The 23,342-nt window shown below is 41.9% G+C and overlaps 1 protein-coding gene across 1 annotated transcript in view; it reads right to left on the bottom strand.

Moving 5' to 3' along the window:
- Positions 1 to 23,342, bottom strand: part of LOC124272352 (vascular endothelial growth factor receptor kdr-like) — a 462,777-nt gene that overhangs the window by 355,163 nt on the left and 84,272 nt on the right. Inside the window, exons 3-4 of the mRNA XM_046707526.1 lie at positions 12,727 to 12,783; positions 1,150 to 1,222 (exon numbers count right to left, since the gene is read on the bottom strand). Coding sequence (XP_046563482.1) covers positions 1,150 to 1,222; positions 12,727 to 12,783 — 130 coding nt within the window. The remainder of the gene's footprint in view (positions 1 to 1,149; positions 1,223 to 12,726; positions 12,784 to 23,342) is intronic.

Consider the following 23,342-nt stretch of genomic DNA (forward strand, 5'->3'; position numbering starts at 1 on the left):
CTTTTAAGGTAATATCATTGATGTTCACTTATGGATTTGCTGGGGCTTGGATAAAGCTTGAATTGTTTTCTTCCATAAAAGATCACATCCAGTATTTTATCTGCATTAGACTCCATTTTTATGAAATTTGAAACAGAAACAGTTGTCTCTGCATCCAGAGACACTGGGTGAAACTTTGTGTAGGTCCTCCTGCATGTTGACAAGGTGGTGCATGCCATAACCTGGCCATTCCAGACGGAAACCAATGCTTCTCTTAATATTCAAACTTCTGATTCCTGCAGTGGTAAGCAAATATGTTGGATGTCAGACATGCGCCAGTTCATGTGAGCTCCACTGTTCATTGCATGTCAGCAGAGTTTAGAATCCACACCACATAACCTAATAGGGATGAGAATGGTAGAAGGAGACGACAACACCCAAGACAGGAAGGAAGTGCAACATTGTCATTATTCCCAAGTCAGCCCAGCCTGGTGGACAACTAAATTCATGTAACCTGGTCAAGGACCAGTTATGTTATTTCAAGCAGTGGTCTATGGACCTGAACACCAGTCATACTCCAATATCTGAGGAAAATGACAATCTAAAAAAATATGACACATATAATAAATAAAATATGTCATTTCCAGTGAAATATGATGTATCTGTCATCTCGACATGAAGAAATTCCTATTTTCACATCACTTGTCAGATACATCACAATTAACTCGACATGTGAAATATCCTCTATATAGCCCAGGGGAGATAACTTTTGTGGATGGCATTTCGTGGAGAACCATTAAGAGAGACAACTCGATTTTTGGACTTGAAACATTATTATTCAAGTAAACATGTAAACCACTTTCAGGAAAAAATGCAATAAAATGTTAGAGGGACGTATTTGTGAGAATTGTTTGTGCTGATGACAACTCACACACAGGAAAAGTGATGACTGCATGTCAGAGCAAGCTTGAGAGACCTAGCATGGGATATATTGATAGTACTAGAGATATGAAAAGACAAAAGTGAAATGGAAAATTTAAAATTCATAGATTTGTTCACAGTTTGATGACAGATGACTCTCTAGTTTTCTTTACTGATGTAATATAAACTTTGCATTCTTAGGAACTATCACACCAGGACTGTGCATAAGAAAAATACTTCTCTACTCACCAGTCATGTTTTCCTTCACTTCTGCTTTTGCCTGGTAGAAAAACTCACAACTGGAATTGCAGATACTGCTTTCCTACAAAATCAACACTTCAAAATGTAAGCTGGAATTTGTCAATAATTCTTAGAATAGTACCTCTAACACTTGATTCCCCTGAAACTTTGAATCCACAAGGTTTAGCTTGAATATAGTTTTCAAGACCATTGTTTTGTTTTGACTTTCTCCCCAAGTGCTATTCAGAGGAGTTATCTCCCCTGACGTGACATGGGAACCTCATAATTTCTCCTTTGACAGCTTAAGGAAGGTTTCTGGAAGGATTGGCAGGCCTTAACCTCAAGTGTTGGATGTAGCATACTAAGAATTATTATCATTGTTCATTATATGCAGACCTTCCCATTGATATTATGATATGGTCGGAAATAGATAAGCATAAAGGAATCCAGTGAACAGACTAAACAAGACAGACGTGTGGATGACAAAGAGCACAGTGTGGATGGCGCCGACGGGACCGAATGCGTATGATAGCTAATTGCGGCCCTCCGCCGTGGCAAAGCACACAGGTAAAGCATGGGAAACTTTGGTACTTCCTCCTGCAGAGACAGCAGGCAGGAAGGTTTGGGCTGCCGCTGTAAAAGCAGATGCCAAGTATCCCTAGTTTTAGCAGCGCTGCTGCTTAGTCCCGTCGGCACCATACCCACCGCACCTATTTTATTAAGAAGTTGGATCTTGGTACAGCTTGTGTCTGTTCTGTACAATGGTGACTTAAAAGTAAAAAATTACCAACCTCCGCACCCCCCTCCCCCCAAACACGGTATTGCCCTCTGAAGGGACGGGTGGGTGGGAATTATTTAGCAGAGGCAAAATGTAAGACTTGAGAGCATGAAGGATAGAGAGGAAGGATATGACGTATGCTTGCGGATGTGACGTAACTCCGGAAGTGACGTAACTGCTATTATGGGATGCGGAAGAACAACACTGCCATGTGCGTTGCTGTGCTGGTTAGTTCCTTTAAGCGAAAGCGAGTGCTAGGGTTTAAAGTTGTGCACAAGGATTGTAAATACTGGCTATGAACATGTTTACCAATTTACTTCTAAATGCCCTACTGCTGCTATTAATAAATGCTGAAATAATACACCGCCTCCTGTACTGCTACGCTGGATGGATACTATAAGCCAAGGCAAGTGCTAGAGTTTAAAGTTATGTGCTGAACTGTAAATGCTGCCCATAAACCCATTTAGCGAAACAACGCTAAATGTCATTATTCAACATGGACTCCATGGCCCCAGACTATCCCCAAACTATATTAGGACAGAGCTTCCAACCCCAAAAGAGAAAAAGGCTTGGGATGCCAGGGTCCAAGGGGCGCTGACCCCAGTCGGGTCCAGGGTGGAACCAGGATTGGGATTCAGGGCGCAAACGCAATGTCTAATTGCAAATTTGCTTCTCAGAAAAGAATGAACACAATGTATTCAAACGTATTTGGGTGATCTTAAAGGATCAAAATGTACATGCTAAAGACATCAGTTTTGTTGTGAGAGGGTGACATGAGTAACAAAAGCGTGAGTCTCAAGCTAAGGGTGTGCGAGTTGGCAGGTATGAAGTTGGTGAGATGCAGCATCTGCATACTCTCTGGTGATGATTTGTCCACTCCTAAAATCATGTCTTAGGACATCCAGGCGACGTTGCAAGTCCATGTACGTATTTCTTTTTCTTAAGTGGACGTTTTTTCCACCGCCAATGTGCAACAGGCAAACTTCAGCGTGAATCTGCTCCTTAGTAAGAAATTTGATTATTTAAAAAGATATTGGGGTGGGCCTTTCCCATCGATTTACCGTCCAGCAACGGAAACCGCATATCTGTTTTAGACAGTCACTTTTATAACGTAAGAGATTGTTTTTTTATGAAAATTGACCGGAAGGCGAGGTTTCCGGACATTTTGGGTCCGGGTATCTGGGGTCTCACTGTACATGTGTGTCAGAAAACTCATTTTATTTGATTAAATTCAATCCCATTTTCATTCATTTAAATACTGTTTACAATAACAACAGAGTGAAATGAAACCGTGTGTGAAATGGCATTACCTCATTCCATACAACGTCCGCTTTGCACATTCGTGAGGGTCCGTTTTTTGCGCCTACCGCGATAGCACCAATTTCACATTTTTCTCAGCAATAACGAACAGATTACAGCCTTGTCATCCATTGACCCGAAGACTCGCGTTATTGACTCATTGAAGTCATATTTGACCATTAATTGCCAACATTTTGTTTTTGCAATCAATGTGGCAAGTACCATGGGAAGTCAGCGGTGACTTGTCAAACTGTCTCCTACGTAAAATGTATCAAGCCAGGTAACCCAAAGTGCTTAGCAATGCTCATTATTATGTAAAAAAAATATGTTCGTAAAAAACATGCATTTTACTTATACGATAGCAATATATAAGATCTCTGTTAGAATAACTGCTTGACATATAAATTATTCTGTTAATGGAATAGAAATTCTTTATTTTTCCTTATCCTGACTCATGCTTAATTGCTTGTCTCCTTCCTCTTGCAAACTATAGGGGAACACTTGAATCCCCTTTTGAAGCTCCCTTCAAAAAAGCGGACGTAAAATCACTCACCCCACGAGTAGCCTCCCTTTGCCCTTTGGCGCCAAAACCTGTCACATGATCAGACATGCTCTTCACTCTCTCCTTCTTCGCCCTAGAGGACGGGTGTGAGAGCGCCTGGGTCCCCTATACGGCATTATGTCCTTTTATTTTAGGCTTTGACTACTAAATTAGCTGTATATGGCCTTTAGCAAGAATATACCAGCAATATGGTTTGAAATTTGTACCAAATTTTCCGTTTATTCAAGTTGTTGACATGATGTTTCATCTTGTTTACATTTGATGAAATCTTGCATTCGTTGCAGGTTTTGTTTATCGGCTGCTGATCCGCATTCATTATGTCCTTACTGCACTTCTACATGTTCTTCCAGCCTCCGCTGTAAACTTTGTCAGCATTTATCTGAAAGTGAATTTACTAATTATTAATATTACGTTCTTAGACGTGCCAAGGACAGGTCGAGACGACTTTTACAAGTCATGTCTAAACAGAGTGAATGCGTTGATAACCGTGTATTGTTGCCTGCTGCGATTCACCATTCCAGTGATTTGCCAGTGGTTTCTACGGAGCTGTTGACTGTGGCAGATGGCATCTCCAGGTCCAGGAAGAGATTGTCATCGTCTCAACGACCCTCGTCGCAGTCTTAGAAGACCAAGACATCATCTGCTCTGAAGAAGAAATCGTCTACAGATAAGACTTCATCGAAGTCGTCCCTTGGGGTAGCAAAGAAGCCGAGGTCCTTCGCCGCGGATATCACCCCATCGGATGAAGCGATGTTCCACCCATCCCGATTCCTGAAGTAACAGTTAGGAAGAAGCCGAGATCTTCTTCTACAGTGATGTCAGCAGCCATATCAACGCAGTCAGACGTCTTGAAGAAGGGAACATTCGTGAAGGATCACGTACTCGACAGTCATCCACAAATACTTCCCGAGAACCTGTCAACCTGGACAACGATGAGCCTGCAGTAGAAGAGGAGCATTCGCGAAGGAGAACCAGACGTTCACCGGAGCATCGCAGATCATCCTCGACCTCAGACTCGGACAATCATCACGGGCCTGCGCGAAGGTACTTCACATCCCACAGAAGAGAATCTTCACCTTCACGAAGACTCAGGAATACATCTCAAGACTCCAGGGAGGATCTTTATACGAATCGATCACCTTTGTGCAGGTCTTCAGGAAGATCTTCACGCTCATCTCCACGCAGATCTTCACGCACATATAGGTCACCACGCAGTCTCCACACGCATCTCCACGAAGGTATTCGCGAATGTCTCCACGTAGATCACCACGTAGATCTCCACTAGGGAGCAAGCACATCGGCAACTGTCTTCAGAACAAGATGCATCCAAATTTGAAGATGATGGTGGAATCATATTCTCCGATACAGAGATCAAGTCTTGGATGGCTAATGGATTGGAGCTTGCATCACCTTCTAAAGAGGATAATGAAGCATTCACGTACATGATGTCAAACGACGAATTTGATACGCTCACCCTTCCACCCATAGATCCCGTGTTGAATGTACCAGAGAACCTCAGTACAGCCTTCAGGAAGGCAACGAAGTTCGAGAGTCAAAGTATACCACCGTTCAACGCCAAGAAGTTCTCTCAACACCATATGGAACCCTTCATGAAGGCCCCAGAGAACTACAATATCATCAACGACGCCTGTACCAGGACTTATAAGTGGACGATAAGAAGCTAGCACAACTAGACACAACTACCAGGCGTACCTTCTTTGGTCTAGCCAGATCAAGAGCCATCAATGAAACCCTCATTGCGAAGTTTAGGAACTCCACCTTGATAGAAGATTGTATGATCTAGTCGGCATTGCTGGCCAAGAAGAAAGACCAACAGTTTATATCGGAGCATCTGGCATCTACATCAGCAGGGTTGATGCTACTGAGAAGACAAGGGCTACTATCTTCCTGTAATTGGAGTGAGAAGTTCACCAAGACTTTGTACAGAGCTCCATGGTCAGCATCAGCTATCTTTGCAGGGGAAATTGAGGACTTGGCCAAAGAAGTTACCAAGCAGTCTATGGCCATTGTTATCCGACAGACATCTCAGCGCTACTCTGGCAAATCGAAGTTTGCGGGGATACAGAGAGCTAGAGAGAAGAAATACGGCACTTCCAGAGGAGGCAAGGATTCTTTTCTTTGCCCAACCGGAGCTTCCAGAGGTAACCCCGGAAGTGGCAGAGGATTCAGAGGTGCCAGGAATGCTAGACGTTGATGGACGGGTTCGGAACGACTGGAGCCGTTCCCATACAACCTTCGACAGTGGGTGGATGTCTACAACACTACTGGGAGAATTGGGGAATTCACAACTACGTATCCCAGATACTACGCAGAGGATACAAGATACAACTACAAGCAGTTCCACCATTGACAAGCACTCCTCTGATACACAACTATGCTACCGACTAGAGGGAGAAACTACTCGACGCCATCACAACTCTACTCGAGAAGGAGGCAGTCGAAGAAACAAAACAGGAACTCATCAGGATTATCTGCGCAGACCCGCAAAGTTCAGGATGATACACCTTCCTCAACTACGACAAGTCGTCTGTCCGTTAGACTACCTCGCCAGCATAGATCTACAGGATGCGTATCTTCACATCCCAATACACCCAGACTCAAGGAGATACCTTCGATTCCTCTTCAACGGACGTCATTACCAATGGAAGGTGCTACCTTTTGGAATATCGTTGGCCCCCTGGTTGTTTACTCGAGTGACAAAGCCCATCATCACATACCTACATCATCGAGGTCTATGCAGTGCAATTTACCTGGACGACAGGATTCAAGCTCATCAGGATCCCAGTCAACTCAGACTGCAACTAGACTTCACCATCAGGCTACTCACTCAACCATGATGGCTAGTAAATCTCTTCAAATCGGAAATAGAACCTACACAGTTCATCCGCACACCAAGCAAGCACACGGAAATCCAACAATATTTCAGCTACATGCATGGAACATATCACGTCTTGCTTGAAGAAAAGAGGATATTCTGCCAGAGCAGCAAAAGCAGTCACATTAGCTCTACGTAGATCAACCCGCAACGACAAGTGGCAGAGTTCTGAGAAATATGCATTGAGGAATGGTTTCACGGCGACGAAAGCAACACATCCTCAAGTGGCGGAATACCTTTGTCATCTAAGACAAACAAGGCGGCTAAAAGGGTCAACACTCTCTACATACCTAGCGGCCCTCAGCACAGTTGTCACCATGAAGATGGGTGTGACGCTGACCAAAGTACCAGATATACTGGCATTACTACGCTCCTTTAAGTTGGAAGACCAACAAAAGAAGTTTAAGGCACCTGCTTGGGATCTCAATGTGGTCTTGCAGCATCTCACCAGTGACGCTTATGAACCACTAGAAAGGACATCCTATGAGAGGTTAACTCATAAAACTCTGTTCCTGATCGCCTTGGCAACAGCAGCACGGATGTCAGAAATACATGCTCTGGACTTTGAACGAACACGATTTGACACACATTGTGACATTGTACATCTGGGATTGAGATGGGACTTCATAGCAAAGAACCAACTGCCCGGTCAACCAGACAGACAGTTCCATATTCCAGCACTCTCGTCAATCCTAGGGCCACAGGATACACAAGATTTATCCCTATGCCCAGTCAGTGCATTGAAAGTCTACCTACAAAGGTCGAAAACGAGGAGAAGAAAATTCAAGCGCCTTTTCATCCCTCTATCTACGGAGACGCCTACAGAGGTCTCACGTAAAACAATATCCATATGGATGAGAGCCGTCATATTGAGAGCCTACAAAGAAGCAGGACTTGAGCCTCCACGAGCCTCCAATCCTCATGAAGTCAGAGCACTGGCGTCGACACTCGCTCTGCATGGGAACTGCTCCATTTTGACAATAATGGAGGACTGCTTTTGGAATTCGGAGACAGTGTTTGCCAACCACTACCTCAGAGACATGGCTACCGAGGACGTCTCCGGCATTCACCACTTTGGGCCTCTTGTTGTAGCACAACAATTGACGGTTCCTCAATGGCGCTGAGATGAATCTCACCCTATTTATCACGCTACTTGTAAAAGCCAACACTCAAAAGAGTTAGAACTTTAGAGTCCATGCGCACGTCTAGGACAGGCTAGCATGAGTGACAGCCCCTGTACTTGTAAGGACTTACTTACAGGAGAAGACGATTCCAGAGAAATCTGACAAGTTGTGGTCCCCCCCCCCGTCTCATCAGAGGAAGCTGGAAGAAAGGACACAGTGGCATTAGATGTTCCCTAGGGGGGTATGCAGGACGTAAATCAGCAGCTATGAATCCAGAGTGGCTTGACCCACCACCGGTTCCATCGGATTCTACAAGCAATTAAGCATGAGTCAGGATAAGGAAAAATATGATTTTTTATACTTATCCTGACTCATGAGGTCAGCCCTCCCAACCTCCCCTCATGGCACTCTGGATTTCCCTGTAGATCCGGGTGTCGGGCTCATATTCGGAGAGAGTGAAGTGCATGTCTGATCATGTGACAGGTTTTGGCGCCAAAAGGCAAAGGGAGGCTACTCGTGGGGTGAGTGATTTTACATCCGCTTTTTTTAAGGGAGCTTCAAAAGGGGATTCAAGTGTTCCCCTATAGTTCGCAAGAGGAAGGAGACAAGCAATTAAGCATGAGTCAGGCTAAGTATAAAATATCAATTTTAATCAGAAAATTACATGATGTTATATTTTAGAATCGTTTTTAACTGAATCACCGGTACATTGCACCAAAGCATCGCTCTGTTGATTGCCATTTCCGGCTTAGTTGAATAACAGGTAGCATGACAGGAACAACCATTTAATTATCATGTCTTATGATGTTTGATTGCAAGTTTCATGTACATACATCTATTTTCATTTACAAAGTTGTTGTTTTTCACCTCCAACAATACGATATAGTTTTGATGGGCACAATACAAGAAATAGCAGTTTTGTTATGTCCATGGAAAATACGATTTTACTTGGCCTTTGATCCACGTTATGTAATCGTTACTATAACGCGCGTGTCTAATAACGCGGGGGGTCATCCATGGACCCCAAGACCGGCGTTATGGCGAGGGATGACTGTACATGGAAGGTCGTTAGTATCTATGTATCATAAGACTGGACTATCACAGAATGCTGGACCAATGGGAGACAGCTAGAATTTGCCGCCTTGAACTCTAGGTCATTGATGTAAAGAGAATGATCGTCGTTGATGTATACTTTGAACTCAATCCCTCTCCAATGGAAGAACTGGGTGATAGGCATCATGATACAGGTAAACAGCCATATGGCCTTAGAAATGCCAAATGGGAGGACCTTCCAATGGAAGTGTATTCCCAGAAAGATGAATCGAATGGTCTGGTAAGATCAGCACATGGACAAGAAAGGTTGGAGCATAATCGGGGATGTTGGGCAAGCAACCAAACATCACTATTGCTAATTTCTACAATAACATAACAAAGGTTGTCAGCTGGGCCACCAAATACTGATGATGAAGTGTGTCATGATACAGAAATACGATATAGATCGCGATATCTTGGAACGATACGATTCGATTCAATGTATATTATGATATGCTATGTTTAGTTATTTTCTTTAAAAACGTATATTTTGAAGCAAGTAATAGTGTCAATTTTGACATAACTGTCAATTTCTAGTGAAAATTAACAATTGTAAGGCCAACAATACATATCACGATACAAAAAAAAAATATTGATATATTCATTGTGAGATAAAGTATCACTATTATTGATAGTGATATATATCATCACAGCTCTATAGCATTCTACCAGCCGCCTCCGTGGTGTAGTGGTTAGAGCATCCGCCCGGAGAGCGGAAGGCCGCGGGTTCGATCCCCGACCGCATCATACCAAAAGACGTTAAAATATGGTACTTGTTGGTCCCTGCCTGGCGCTCGGCATTAATGGGTACAACAAGGACTGGTCGGCTCGGAGTCAGTATAATGTGTCTGAGTGGGGTATTCATGCTTCACTGCGGCATGGTATCTCAGTGGGCTAGCACTATAAAACCAGCTTCAGTCTGGGCTAGTACAAGCAGCCGCACATACACATACACACGCATGCACGTCGTCATAACAGCGAAATATTCTCAAGCACGACGATAAACCCAATTTCACCTCACCTATAGCATTCTACCAGAAAACTGATGATGTATTGGTTACCCAATACAGGGCAAAGGTCCAAATTCTTCCGCTGATGGGTGTAGGGATGACTGGAGATCCCAGTCAAACATAAAGTTCAAGAGTACCGGTACACTGGTTTAGCAGGCTCTCTCCGCTAAGGCTTCTCAAATCAGACACTCTTGGAGGAGGTTGACAAGTTGTTGGAATGTTTTCTCTAGGCCCTTGAACCATGAAATGATCGAGGAACATAACGAGCATGACTACAATGGCAAAGAGACTAACTGTCTTACATATGCATTTTCTGGAGTTTCGGGAGATCTACAGAAACCTGAAACTGTGTGCCATTCTCAACCTTACAAGATACCATGCAAATAGTCTCATCAAATATTAACTTGCAGGACCATGGCTGATAAAAAAGCTCTACTTTGTAATGATCAAAGCTAGAATGATTGAGCAGATCTTTGTGTCTGATGGCCAAGCAATATACAAAAAGGTGAGAAACTTTATCAGAAGACAACATTAATCAATAATCGAAAGATGGCCTTTGAAGTAAAGATGTCTTCACCTGGCAACAAACCTCAAATGGATATACGTTGTGAAGGAGGTGCGGGCAAAGTACAAATACAGGACTGAGGGGTGGACAGTTGAGTATATAAAGACATTGCCTGCACAATAGCTTAAAAGTCAAAGACTGTTGTGAGGCCACAGGATCTTGTGACCAATGATCCCTACTCAACTGGGTGATCAGACGAGATCAGTGAAGAAAGGTTAGGAATTTCCAGATGTATAGAGGTAGCTTATGGTGAAGGGTTTGTCAACAGAGGAGTGATCATGGAATGTGGAGGGATTGTAGGGGGACTGTAGTATCTGACGGTGGAGCCTGTAAACAAAGAATGTTAAAGGTTTGAAGAGGCACAGTGAGGAATTGGTGATCCAGAAGGGATCATCAGTGGCGTTTGCATAACCACTACTCAGGCAGGAATGGAAGGGACTGGTGTTGGAGGTTTGGAAGTCTAAACCTGAGGCCTGAATTGACATCACAAATTCTCACTAGGATCCACATCAGAGAAGGCCTCAAGAAAACTGTCATCAGCATGGGTGGGAATCTGGAAGAATGGTGTGCCTCATACAACCAGCTTTCTTGTAGACCTAAAGTCTTCATCATTAAGGTTATTGCAGAACAGTGCTGACCCCAGGAACAAATGTAAATACAATCTGCACACAAAGCGTCAGGTTTCTACATCTACCACACACTTTCCTCTTTAGGCTTTCCACGTCTTGCCCATAGTTCGTCTGATAAGGAAACAAGATGTATCCTTGACCTCTGAAGAAAATAATGTCTCAAAGTTTTTACTCACAGGCAACAAGAAAGAGAAAGGTGAAAGCTGGAAGTCACACGATCAACTGGAGCCTGAAAGATGTGTTGCATGAGCTACCTGTGACTGTCTAAAACAATAGATGCTCAGGTGTGTCTAAAAAGTATAATGTTAATACTATTGAATGTAATTTGGAATTGATAAAGATGATTGAAAAATAAGTCCATAATATACTCAAAGGCAAAAGTTATTGTGATTGACTTCAAGTTAGATATGTGAATTAACAACTCATACGTTTATGATGAGACCTTTTTTAATATTGCAAGAAAATCATCCACAATAGGATTGCAAAGGGCACATTTTAAAATTTTCTGGTGGACACATGCTAATGAGGTCACAGTGAGAGAATGGTGAAAATGAAATTCACAGAGTCAATAACGTGCAAGTCCACCATGAGCATTGATATTTGCTTGAAACCTGAGCCTCCCAGAGCCAATCAAACATCACAAGAAGTCTTGTGGAATGGCATTCCATATCAATGGAAGCACCTGGCAGAGTTCCTGAAGCGTGACTGGGGAATTTGGCCACCGTCTCAATCTCCTCTCCATTTTGTCCCATATGTGCCTGATCGGGGTCAGATCTGGGTTCAGCCATCAGCACGGTGCAAGAGGAATCTGGACTTGTCAGTGAAGAGAACATGTCCCCACTCTCGTTCAGAATGATGTTGTTTGCACCACTGCAGTCGTAGACATTGGCGACATTATGTCAAAATTTGTTATCTGGCATGACGTTTAGCACGTATCCCTTTTGCAGCCAGATGTCAGCGAATGGTCTTTGACGATATCCTGTTGACTGGTTGGAATCTTTGGTGCAGATGAGTTGTTCAAATACAACGATCGTTATGTGGCGTGGTTACAGGTGGATGGCAACTTCGGGAACAGTCTGTATGTAATGATGACGTTCTGTTGATAACGTCTCCACGAGCAGCATATGGCGTACTTGTGCGTGTCAAACTACTGTGCAACGTTGCGCTTGGGTGTTCCAGTACCAAGCATTCCAGTGACCCACCACCTTTCATTTTCAGTTAGCCGTGGCATAGAGAAATGCAAGCAGATTCCTCCAAATCTCTGTGTTTTTCAGACCTGTCGACGTCTAAACAATGATTCGGGTGATGATGATTCAAGGTTGAGAGCCACACTTTTCAAAGGGCACGTTTTATGCTTTTTTTCCCACAGACCTCTTGAAAGTACAAAAAATACATGCAAAACAAATACTACCAACAGGAACCTGTTGGGGTTATGGATTAAGTGTATAATATAGAATATTAAAATGCATTATAAAATTTTTCTCATTTATATAAACAAATGTGTTGCTCACACTAACTTTTACTTTTGAGTATACAATGAACACATTTTAAAATCAAATGGTGTGCAAGATCAACTTCTTTGTCAATATTTGGGAGGCTTTAAATTTCTCAAGAAAGAATTTGGTACTTACGCATATGTTAAAGCAGGATGACACATCAGTATGATGAAAAACACATGGCAGAGAACACTGAAACATAAACACATTGCAATGATGCAAATTTTCATATGAAACAGGTTCAAAAACATCTGTAAATATGGGAATCTTGTACAATGTCAACAACATCCCAAATAATTGATGGAATCTTGTAGATAAGCAGAGCATCGGCTATGTTGTGCATTTAAATGTTTGCTTTAGAAAGAGAAGTGAGGGAGATCAAGAGTGACATACAACAAACTTTTTTAAAGATGTTTACAAAATAGCAATATAAAGAAGATGTATATTATATATGATAGTACCACTCAAAACTATGGTTCATCTCAAAACCTTTCCATGAATGCCCTGAAGCATTTTTATCAGAAAATATCATGAATTAGCTTGACTTTACCGCATCATCCACATCAATACCCCCAAACAAGAAGAAAAAGTCATCAATATCCCCTGCAATGGCAAAATATTCTTCATGAATATGTCTACAAGTTATGATTATGTCAAATGTTTTGGTATGTATTAGCAAAGTGGAAGGAGAGTACTCAAAGGTTTCAAAGTTCTGCTCCAGAAAGGAGCACTACCACCAAATTCAGTTGAAGCCAAAATTGTTACCATGGAAACACACTCAAAACAAAATTATTCAGAAATCCAAAACTAGCAAAAGGCACCAGTTCACCACTGAAATTTGGTGATGAAACAGTGTGCAGTTCTGCTCCAGAAGGGGCGGTGGGGTAGCCTAGTGGTTAAAGCGTTGGCTCGTCACGCCGATGACCCGGGTTTGATTCCCCACATGGGCACAATGTGTTAAGCCCATTTCTGGTGTCCCCCGCCGTGATATTGCTGGAATATTGCTAAAAGCGGCGTAAAACCAAACTCAGTCAGTCAGTCTGCTCCAGAAAAGAGCACAACCACCAATTTCAGTCAAAGTGAAACTTGTTGCCATGGAAACGCCAAGAATATTTTATTCAGACATCCAAAACTACCAAAAGGCACCAGTAGACCACCAGATCTATCTATGTGCTAAGTTTGGTGAAGAAATATTGCATGGTTTTAAAGTTCTGCTCTGGAATAGAGCACTACCACCAATTTCAGTCTAAGTCAAACTTGTTGCCATGGAAACGCAAAGAAAATAATTTTATTCAGAAATCCAAAACTACCAAAAAGCAACAGTCCACCACCAGATCTATCTATGTGCCATGTTTGTGAAGAAACATTGAACAGTTTTAGAGTTCTGCTCCAGAAAAGAGTAATACCATTAATTTCAGTCTAAGTCAATCTTGTTGCCATGGAAACGCAACAAAAATATTTTATTCAGAAATCCAAAACTACCACATGGCACCAGTAGACCACCAGATCTATCTATGTGCCAAGATTGGTGAAGAAATATTGAACGGTTTTAAAGTTATGTTCCGGAAAAGACAAATGTGCACGGACACACGGACGGACGGACAGACAGAGTCCATTTTAATACCCCCCGCAAAACGCATTGCAGGGGATAAATACATTCCAATCTGATCCCTCGTGTTGTCTAAATCAGTGCAAGTTAAAGATCAACAAGTTTTAAAGATTAACAATTTCTTTATTACAAAAGATGCAACAAAAGGGTGCAGATGCTTACATTGTGAACTAAACGTTGCATCTGTTGCAATAAAAAGTTGTCAATCCATAAAACTTGTTCGTTTTGTTCTAACTTATAAAAGCTGCTGTAAGAAGCAGTGCAAGTGAGTTCTGAAACTCTATCCAAAAACAAGTTCTTTCATTTTAATGACATGGTTTGGAAAAAGTGTAATGACCTGTGGACCACAACCAGAATCTTCCCATACCTGCAGTTACCTAAATAGGAAGGTCATAAGCACTTCCAGTCCTTCTAATTTTGCAAAAATTGGTTACTCAACCAATATGTATCAGTCATTCCACAAGAGTCACATTTGGGGATTGGAACCAGCAATAAACAGACCAATAGTGAGTGGATATGATTGTTGCAATGTGTTAAATGTTCAAAGGAGATTGTGTTTGTGTATTACCGATGTAATCATTTAATTTTTTCCCTTTGTCAGTGATTCCAAAAGTAATGATTTTCAAATTATGCTTTAGATGGAACAAGTGTGCTATAAATATCGTATTGCCTGTTAACAGTTATAGTGAAATGGGCTCCAGACACTTCCCCACCATACATTTCCCAACACAAAATAAGACATTTCCAGGTCATTCCACTTTTTTTATATGTCTTTGTGTAGTGGCCATAAAATTTCCGAGTCCCGAGCTGGGATTCGAACCATGAACTTTCTATTCCAAAGTCGGACGCCTTGTCCACATGACCAAAGAGGTTAACCCCGTCAGCAAGCTGACAAGGTAAGGATGTCATCTGTGGGATGACTCCATGCCCTGCTACATACTCCCCCGTCAACAGAAGGCACGTCCCGAGTCGCATAGTTGGGTACTGAGACTTATTTTGCTCAAATTTGATATGAACGTGCTCAGCCCCACATTGGGCGCCAATGTAGCGGCAATAAAATTTCCAAGTCCCGTGTTGGGATTCGAACCACAACCTTCTATTCAGAAGTCGGACGCCTTGTCCACATGACCAAAGAAGTTAACCCCGTCAGCAAGCTGACAAGGTGAGGATGTCATCTGTGGGATGACTCCACACCCTGCTACATTTGTAAGAATTTATCGAGAATGTTTAGTGGGGATAATTCCCATTATTCAGAGGATACTGGAAATAACAGACTGCCTGCCTGTAGATATAATCTATGATCTAAAATGTCACTGGGTGGTAAGTTGACTGAATCTCAATTCTTACAAATATGCATACTAAATTTGGTCCATGAGAATGACACCCAGGGCAACATTTCAGTATCAGAAGAAAGTGATAGTGAATACATAACACTGAGGATGTGTTCGTTTTGCACAAAGTCTTTCGCACGAGCGATGAATTTCCTAATTGATCGTCCCGAGCGTCTCTCTCGCGTGCGTACACTCGAGTGCCAAGAGGGGCCCCCCCTCAAAATCGAGGAGGGAGATTGTGAGAGTGGCAGAAGCATGTCATTTGGCGCAGTGTTTACACACATTCTCCAAAGATACTCGTCCTTATTGACCGACTTACTTAAACAAATGAACAAATTCGTAATCACCAAGCAGTTGTTTTGGTTTTAGTTAATTAAATTGATTAACAGATGGTCGCAAATGAGTGTTACAGATCCATATGAGTCAAATTCGGACACTGTATCATGTCTATGTCGATAGACCGCTATTACTTGCAAGAAATAATTTTACAAACGTATTTTTAATCAATTGACTTAAATTTATTTTCAATCATGTTGCAAATATGGTCATTAATACACTCTAACTTTGAAAAGTTTAACTGACAATCATGAGTCACACAGCACCAATGTTTTAATATGAGCGCCACTATTAAACGTCCGCTATTGGTTTAGTATTGAGTTTTTAAAATCCGGAAGTTTACGCGTCAATTTCTGTTAATACTAAAATCATTTGTGCTTTTAGCTGTTTTGAATTATGAAATGATTTCCAACTACTTTTATGATTTATATGCAAAACTTGGACAATTGCCATTATTTATGAAGCTATGAATAATATCTTTGCTGTTAGTGGTGGTCTAAGGGATTTAGGGCAATGCCGAATATGGCATGGTTTAAAAGTCCTTTTTTCCCCCATTACCCTGGCAACATACCTCAGGTGTCCTGTAATTGAATCATTATGATTTAAAATGTTACTTTTACTAATTCGAAAATCGCACCCGTTATACTGTGGGACAACAGTTTGGTGAATCCTTTCACTTTAGGCACGCATTGGCGCCTGAATCTGAAAATAACTGGCAATAACAGCATAATATTAAATTCATTTTCGTCTGTCAGTAAATCTCTAAATTGTTTCATCTCTTCGAGGACCAGCTAAAGAGCTGCAGAGAAAAGAGCCTTTCTTCTGTCAGCCATATTTGTTTGTAAACAGGTGTAGGAAAGCTGGGTTAAATTGTAGTTTAAGCAGGGGGTAGATATTCACCATGAACCTATAGAAATGGAATCCTAAGCTAGACCAGAAGTTTAGTTCCATTTTATTCATTTTCATTATGGTTCGATATGTTGCCTAGTTTTGTGTAATAATCACTACATAAAGACATGGAAATCTATGCGGATGCGTCGGAATTAGCAGAGTTTCTGGAAGGGGAGAGGCCAATCCAGCCGGCAGTCTTAACTTAACTCAGCTGTCACTGGGTGATGGTAGTCTACTGAGAACCACGCCTATTACACAGGCAACCGAGTGTGTCACCCAGCTGAGCAATCTGTCCTTCGTGCTAGGTGGCTATCTGAGCATGCACAAGCAAGCACTCATGTGAAACAAAACGAACGGGTTCCATATGTAGACATTGTTAGTTCTTTCTTTTTTCTGCGAGTAATCTGTTCATGTATATAGAAGGCAGAAATGAAGTGTGGATGCTTTCTATTCTTTGCAAAAAAAGAAGAATAAAAAATGTGGTTTTCATATTCATACTATATGTATTATATAAATAATCAACAGATTATGAAGAAGTGTTCAAATTTGGCAAAAGTCATTGTCCAAGGTTTATCCAGGAACACATGAAATACTCAAATGTCAATATAAAGGTCATCTAATCTCAGTGGCTCCTCCTGCAGTGCTTATACCAACTGTTGGAGGTTCTGCGGCTGTTCAATGATGTGACTGCAAATGTTGATCAAGAGCATCCCATAAATGTTTGATTGGAGTTTAGATCTGGAGACCCTGAGGTTCATGGCACAACTTGGATGTTGTGGTTCCTCCCAAAAACTGTTGTGAGGTTGGGTGTTGTTGTTGTTGTTGTGTTGATAAATGACTTTTGCTTGTTGCATAATGGGAAAAACGTGGCTGAAGAATTTCCTCTATGTAATGTTGTGCCGTTACTATGCCTTGACCAAACCAAAGCCTGTCCACTTCCAGTATGCCTAACATTCAACACCGCATTTGTTAACATGACATCTGTACAGACAAGCAAAAAATGTGATTCGTCACTGAACCAAAAATGTCCCCTTGGCTGTTGTGGCTTAAGATTCATGGCGAAAAACTGGCTACACCGAAGCAAAGTTGCCTGTCTGCCGATGGTTGTGTTGAGCTCCTGGCAGGTATGGCATGTTTTCACTTTTCACTTGCTGTACAAATGTGGTGACAGACAAATGAAAACCCAATGTTTCCATAACTCAACAATTTCATGTTAGAGTGTTTGGTCACCACTCTTCCATGTGGTTGCATTTTTGGGTGTTCCCCACATTTTCAGTCTTTTTTGGGAGTACTTTATTCTCTCCACACATTCACTACCTCCGCTGAGGGAGGTCGCCCAGTGACAGTAAGGTTCATATATCAAGGTTCGATGTTGTTATTTAACGTTCTCCATTGTGGACTTTGCGTTGTGTATTTTGTTTAGATGTTGATCTTGTGCCTGGAGAAGGGAACCTTTCATGGACCTTGTTTCAGGTTCTATGGTAGTTCAAGTCATTGTTAAAGATTCTTCACAAAAAAAGAACAAAGTTCAGATTTCACCAAATAAATACAATTTATTAATTAATAAATATAAACTAAGCCAAACTCAACAAAATAAACAGAAGCGAGAAAGATGTCCCTACTTACTAAGGTCAGGGTATCCTGAAGTAAGACACCTCTCTGAGCGTTGCAGGCCCTTAAATACCCCATGCGCTAACCTTTGACCCAGGAGACGTTAGCTCAACACCCATTGGCCCGCAATGGAGTTAGCCGACCAACTACGGCAGCTCTACCATACCGCACCGGAATGCACACAGAAAACACACCAGGCCACGGCAATCCGAGCACGGCATGGCAGCGTATGCCGTGACTGCAACCCGACCGGGAAAGGAATAATCCCGACGGCATTTTACAGCCAAACGAAGGTAAAAAGTGGAATTTTATACACTACAAGCAACCTACTCCTGGAAACTGCTACGTAAAACTTCCCATTAAATTTACATTACAAACCCAATAGCGTGAACAAACCCAATAGCGTGAAAAATAACATTTACTTCCCAAAGAAAAACCCATTTTCCTACATTCCCCCCCCCCTTAAGAGTAAAATTCCCGATTTTATTCCCATATTTCCTTTCATACACTCATTCACTCTTACAATAATTTACAAAAGAGGAAAATGCAACAAATAATGCGACGAAAAGATAATGTGACGGTTGAGAAGATAACAGTTGAGAAGAGGGATATTAATCGCTGTCCAGTGCAGCCATGGCCTCTAGCTCTTCCTCCTCTTCTCTTGACCTTCTTCGGGAAGGGAGGCGATGACGCCTCGAGGCTTCCTCCTGTCGAAGTTGTAATCTCTGCGGAGAAAGCATCTTCTCGTGAGGCTTCGGGAGTCTTGGCAAGACATGAGGTCCAGGGTCAATAAACTGTCTGTTGGCGACCTCTACTTTAGTGATGGTGACATCTCCACCGTGTGATTTTGCGTGCCACTTCCCAGATGACTGCTTGGCAAAGTCCTTCCCACATAAGGTGCAACGATAACATGTCACATGTGGCTTGTGCTTGCTGAGCCAATGGTCCAGTAACTTCCATATTTGTGGAATACATGTTCCCCACACCTGGGAACGGGACAGGGCATGCCATCAGCGGGCCAAATCGGTCTGTCACCATCCAGAAAGTCTTTAACTTCCTCGTCTGAAACCATTATCTCGCGAGATTCCATTGCTGAAAGCGAGGAAAGGAAGGAATTTTCCCAATAAGCAGATTAACAACAAACAAAAACGAAGCAAAGCAAAGAAAACAAGCATCAACAACTAAAACAACTCAAACACGTTTAAGAATTTATTTGGCAAAAACAACAAAAACATACTGTAACGGCTATATATATATGGATTACATATATATATGTACATCACGAGGTTCTCCTCCTTTCCCATACCTAACTTGGTGAATACACAACCTTCGGCTTTACTGCCCTACCTACTCTGGTACGTACTGTGATTTCATTTCAGATGCCCGGTCAAAAGTGATTGAACCCTCATCAGACTCATCCTCCTCATCCCTGGAAAACGACACAACTGATTTTGTGTCATCCAGTGTCTTAGACAGAGACAACTCTGTATCCTTTAGCCAATTCCAAGGTACAGGTTGACCTTCAAAAGGCTTCAGATGATCAACATGGACGTTTGCTACAGGTGAATTTTGACTCTTCTGTATTCCATAAGTTATTTCAAAGATTTTTCTGACAATGAGATATGGGCCGTCCCAACCGAGACCTAGCTTTCGATTGGCCTTGGGTGGATACCATCTCCAAACAAAATCTCCAATCTGAAATGATCTAACTTTCAATCCATGGTCATAATTTCGCTTTTGTGTTGCAGCAGCAACACCTAAATTATCAGAAGCAAACTGAAATATCTTCTGAAAAACTTCTTGCATCCATTGAACATAAACAACAGGACACTGTGGATTCTGAACTCCCGGAGGATGACCCACATCAATAGGCAACTGAATTTCCCTACCTAACATCATCAAGTTAGGAGTACAATTGGTGCTCTTGTGTTCACTAGCCCTATAAGCCATAAGGAGATATGGTAAGTGGTCGTCCCAGTCTAATGGTTCCTGATGGACATAAATTGAAAGCATCTGCTTCAAAGTACGGTTGAAACGTTCTACCAATCCATCAGACTGTGGTCGGTAAGGAGTTGTACGGGTTTTCTCCACACCTAACAAATCACAGATACCTGCGAACAAGTGTGATTCAAATTCCCTACCTTGATCGGTATGAATCTGTTCTGGACAACCAAATCTACACAATACCTCGGTGACTAGCTTATCAGCAACAGTAAGGGCTGTATGATCTCTAATGGCAAATGCCTCTTTCCATTTAGTGAAATAGTCCCCTAAAACAATGATGTATTCATTACCATTCCGGGTAACCGTAAAGGACCTACAATATCAATTGCCAAACACTGCCATGGATGTCGGACCTGGGACTGCCTCAACTTGGACTTGCCTTTACCTGAGCCAGGTTTGCAATGAGCACAGGACAAACATGACTTACACCACAACACAATGTCTTTTGACATATTTGGCCAATAAAATCTTGACTTGATAGCAGCTAATGTTTTGTCTCGACCAAAATGACCAGCACAACGTTTCACGTGTAACTGTTCAAAAATGCTATTTCGAACAAGTGATGGAGCAACCAGTGTCAACTGTTTATCAAAAATATCAGACTCCGATATTCGGTACAACAGTCCATTCTCCACAACCAAACTATCCCACTGACCCCACAGAGTCTTTGCCTCTGTTGACCACTCAGTAATATCCTCCCTAACTGGACACTGCAATCCTTCCCTCATCAGTTTCAAGACAGGGGCAATACCTGGATCTGCTAATTGACCTTCTAACAGCTCGTCCCTAGTCCAAACCGGTATCCAGTTAGGCGTACTAGTAGAATCAACTCCAGAATCAGACAGGATGTTCCCATCAGTTGACACATCTAAACCTGCTGTGCTGTCATGTGAAAGAGGTGATACTCTAAATAATTCTGTATTCATGGCTGAACACTCTGAACAAACTGGCTTGACACTATCTCTCCTGTCACCATTGCAGTCCGGACACTGTTCAAATCTACACTTCCATAATGGCTTCCTAGATAAACCATCAGCATTAAGATGTTTTGTACCAGGACGATACTGAATCTGGAAGTTATAAGTCTCAATGATGCTTAACCATCGAGCTAGAATTCCTTCTGGATCTTTGAAATTTTTCAACCAGAACAACAGAGCATGATCAGTCCTTAGCAAAAACTTTCTACCAAACAAGTAGTGTCGAAAAGATTTAAAAAATGTGACAACTGCCAACAACTCCCTTTTTGTGGTACAATAATTTCTCTGGGCTGGACCTAGAGTTTTACTGGCATAAGCAAGTACTTTTTCTTCACCATCCTGAATCTGTGAAAGAACAGCCCCCATACCAAAAGCACTAGCATCAGTATCCAAAATAAACATACCCTCATCTTTTGGAAATGCTAATACTGGAGAAGTCACAAGACACTTTTTCAACTGGTTGAATGCTTCATCGCATTGTTCTGTCCATACAAAAGGAACACCTTTTCGTGTTAGTCTAATCAAGGGAAATGCAATGTGAGAGAAATCTGACACAAAATGCCTGTAACATCCCACCAGGCCTAAAAAACTTTGAACTTCAGTACGACTTCCAGGAACTGGCCAGGTTTCGATAGAACTGATTTTATCAGGATTACATCTAATCCCTTCTTCTGACACAATATGACCTAGAAAAGCAACTTCTGTTTGAAAGAGTGTACACTTCTTAGGCTTCAACTTAAGGTTTGCATGAAGTAACCGTGTGAAAACCAACCTCAGATTTAGTAAAGCATCACTGAAATCTGACCCAAAAACAATAACGTCATCAAGGTAACACAGGTATTTCTTCCACCTAAGTTTTCGAAGAACTTTGTCCATCAACCTCTCAAATGTAGCTGGTGCATTAGTTAAACCAAACGGCATGACATTGAAATGGTACAAGCCCATTTGTGCTTATCCCTTGGATCCATCTTTACTTGCTAATATCCACTAGCCACTGCTGAACCACTTGGAACCTCCCAGAGTCTCGAGAGTCTCATCAATACGAGGTAAAGGTAAAGTTCAACTTTCTAAAGTCCACACAAAACCTACAACTGCCGTCCTTCTTAGTCACTAAGCAAACTGGAGCTGACCACGGACTATCACTAGGCTCTATGACACCATGTTCCAACATTTTGTCTAGTTCATCCTCTATCACCTGTTTCCTACTCAAAGGCACTCTTCTAGCAGGAAGCTTAATGGGAACCGCTCCAGGAGTGTCTATCCTATGAGTTTCCACACTGGTTTGTCCTAATCTCCCGTCCTCACCAACAAAAATATCCTCAAACTCAGAAGCTAAGAGAGTCAAAGCCTGTCTCTGTTCAACCGAAAGGGTTTCTGAACTTTTATCAATCAAAGGCTGCAAGTGAGAAGGAAGTTCCTGTTTGACTGTTTCAAGTTCTTGATTTTGACCAACTAATGACGAGCTGTTCAATGATACTCCCTTGTTACTGAGGTTTAAAACTGAAACCACAACCTTATCATCCTTAGGTCTGACTAAACTCCTAGCCACAAAAAGACCTCTACTACGCAACTGGTTATTTGGTTCAATCAAACCATGTTCATATGAAAAGGGACCTACCATTTTACATTCAATAAATCTTTCTGCACCTTCAGGAACAACAACTTTGTCCTGCACAAGAATACGAGAACAGCTGTATGTTTTCTGACTGTAAAGCTTGAGCTTACCCTGTGAAGTACTAAGCACCTTCTTTCTGATATTGATTTCACAATCATACGTCTCAAAGAAATCTATACCAATGATACCACTCAAATGTCCTAGGTCTGCAACCACAAACTCTTGCACAAACTGCTCTACCAACAGTAAACTCAAATGTTGCACAACCATACACATGAACCGGAGTACCATTCGCTGTGAAAATGTCCCTATCAATCATTGAGACCCAACTTCTGGAAATCCTGATATGACAGTATTGAAACAGGAGAACCTGTGTC

Source organism: Haliotis rubra, unplaced genomic scaffold (genome assembly GCF_003918875.1).
Source record: "Haliotis rubra isolate DU_JTF1 unplaced genomic scaffold, ASM391887v1 Scf169, whole genome shotgun sequence".
In the NCBI taxonomy this organism is placed as follows: Eukaryota; Metazoa; Mollusca; class Gastropoda; order Lepetellida; family Haliotidae; genus Haliotis; species Haliotis rubra.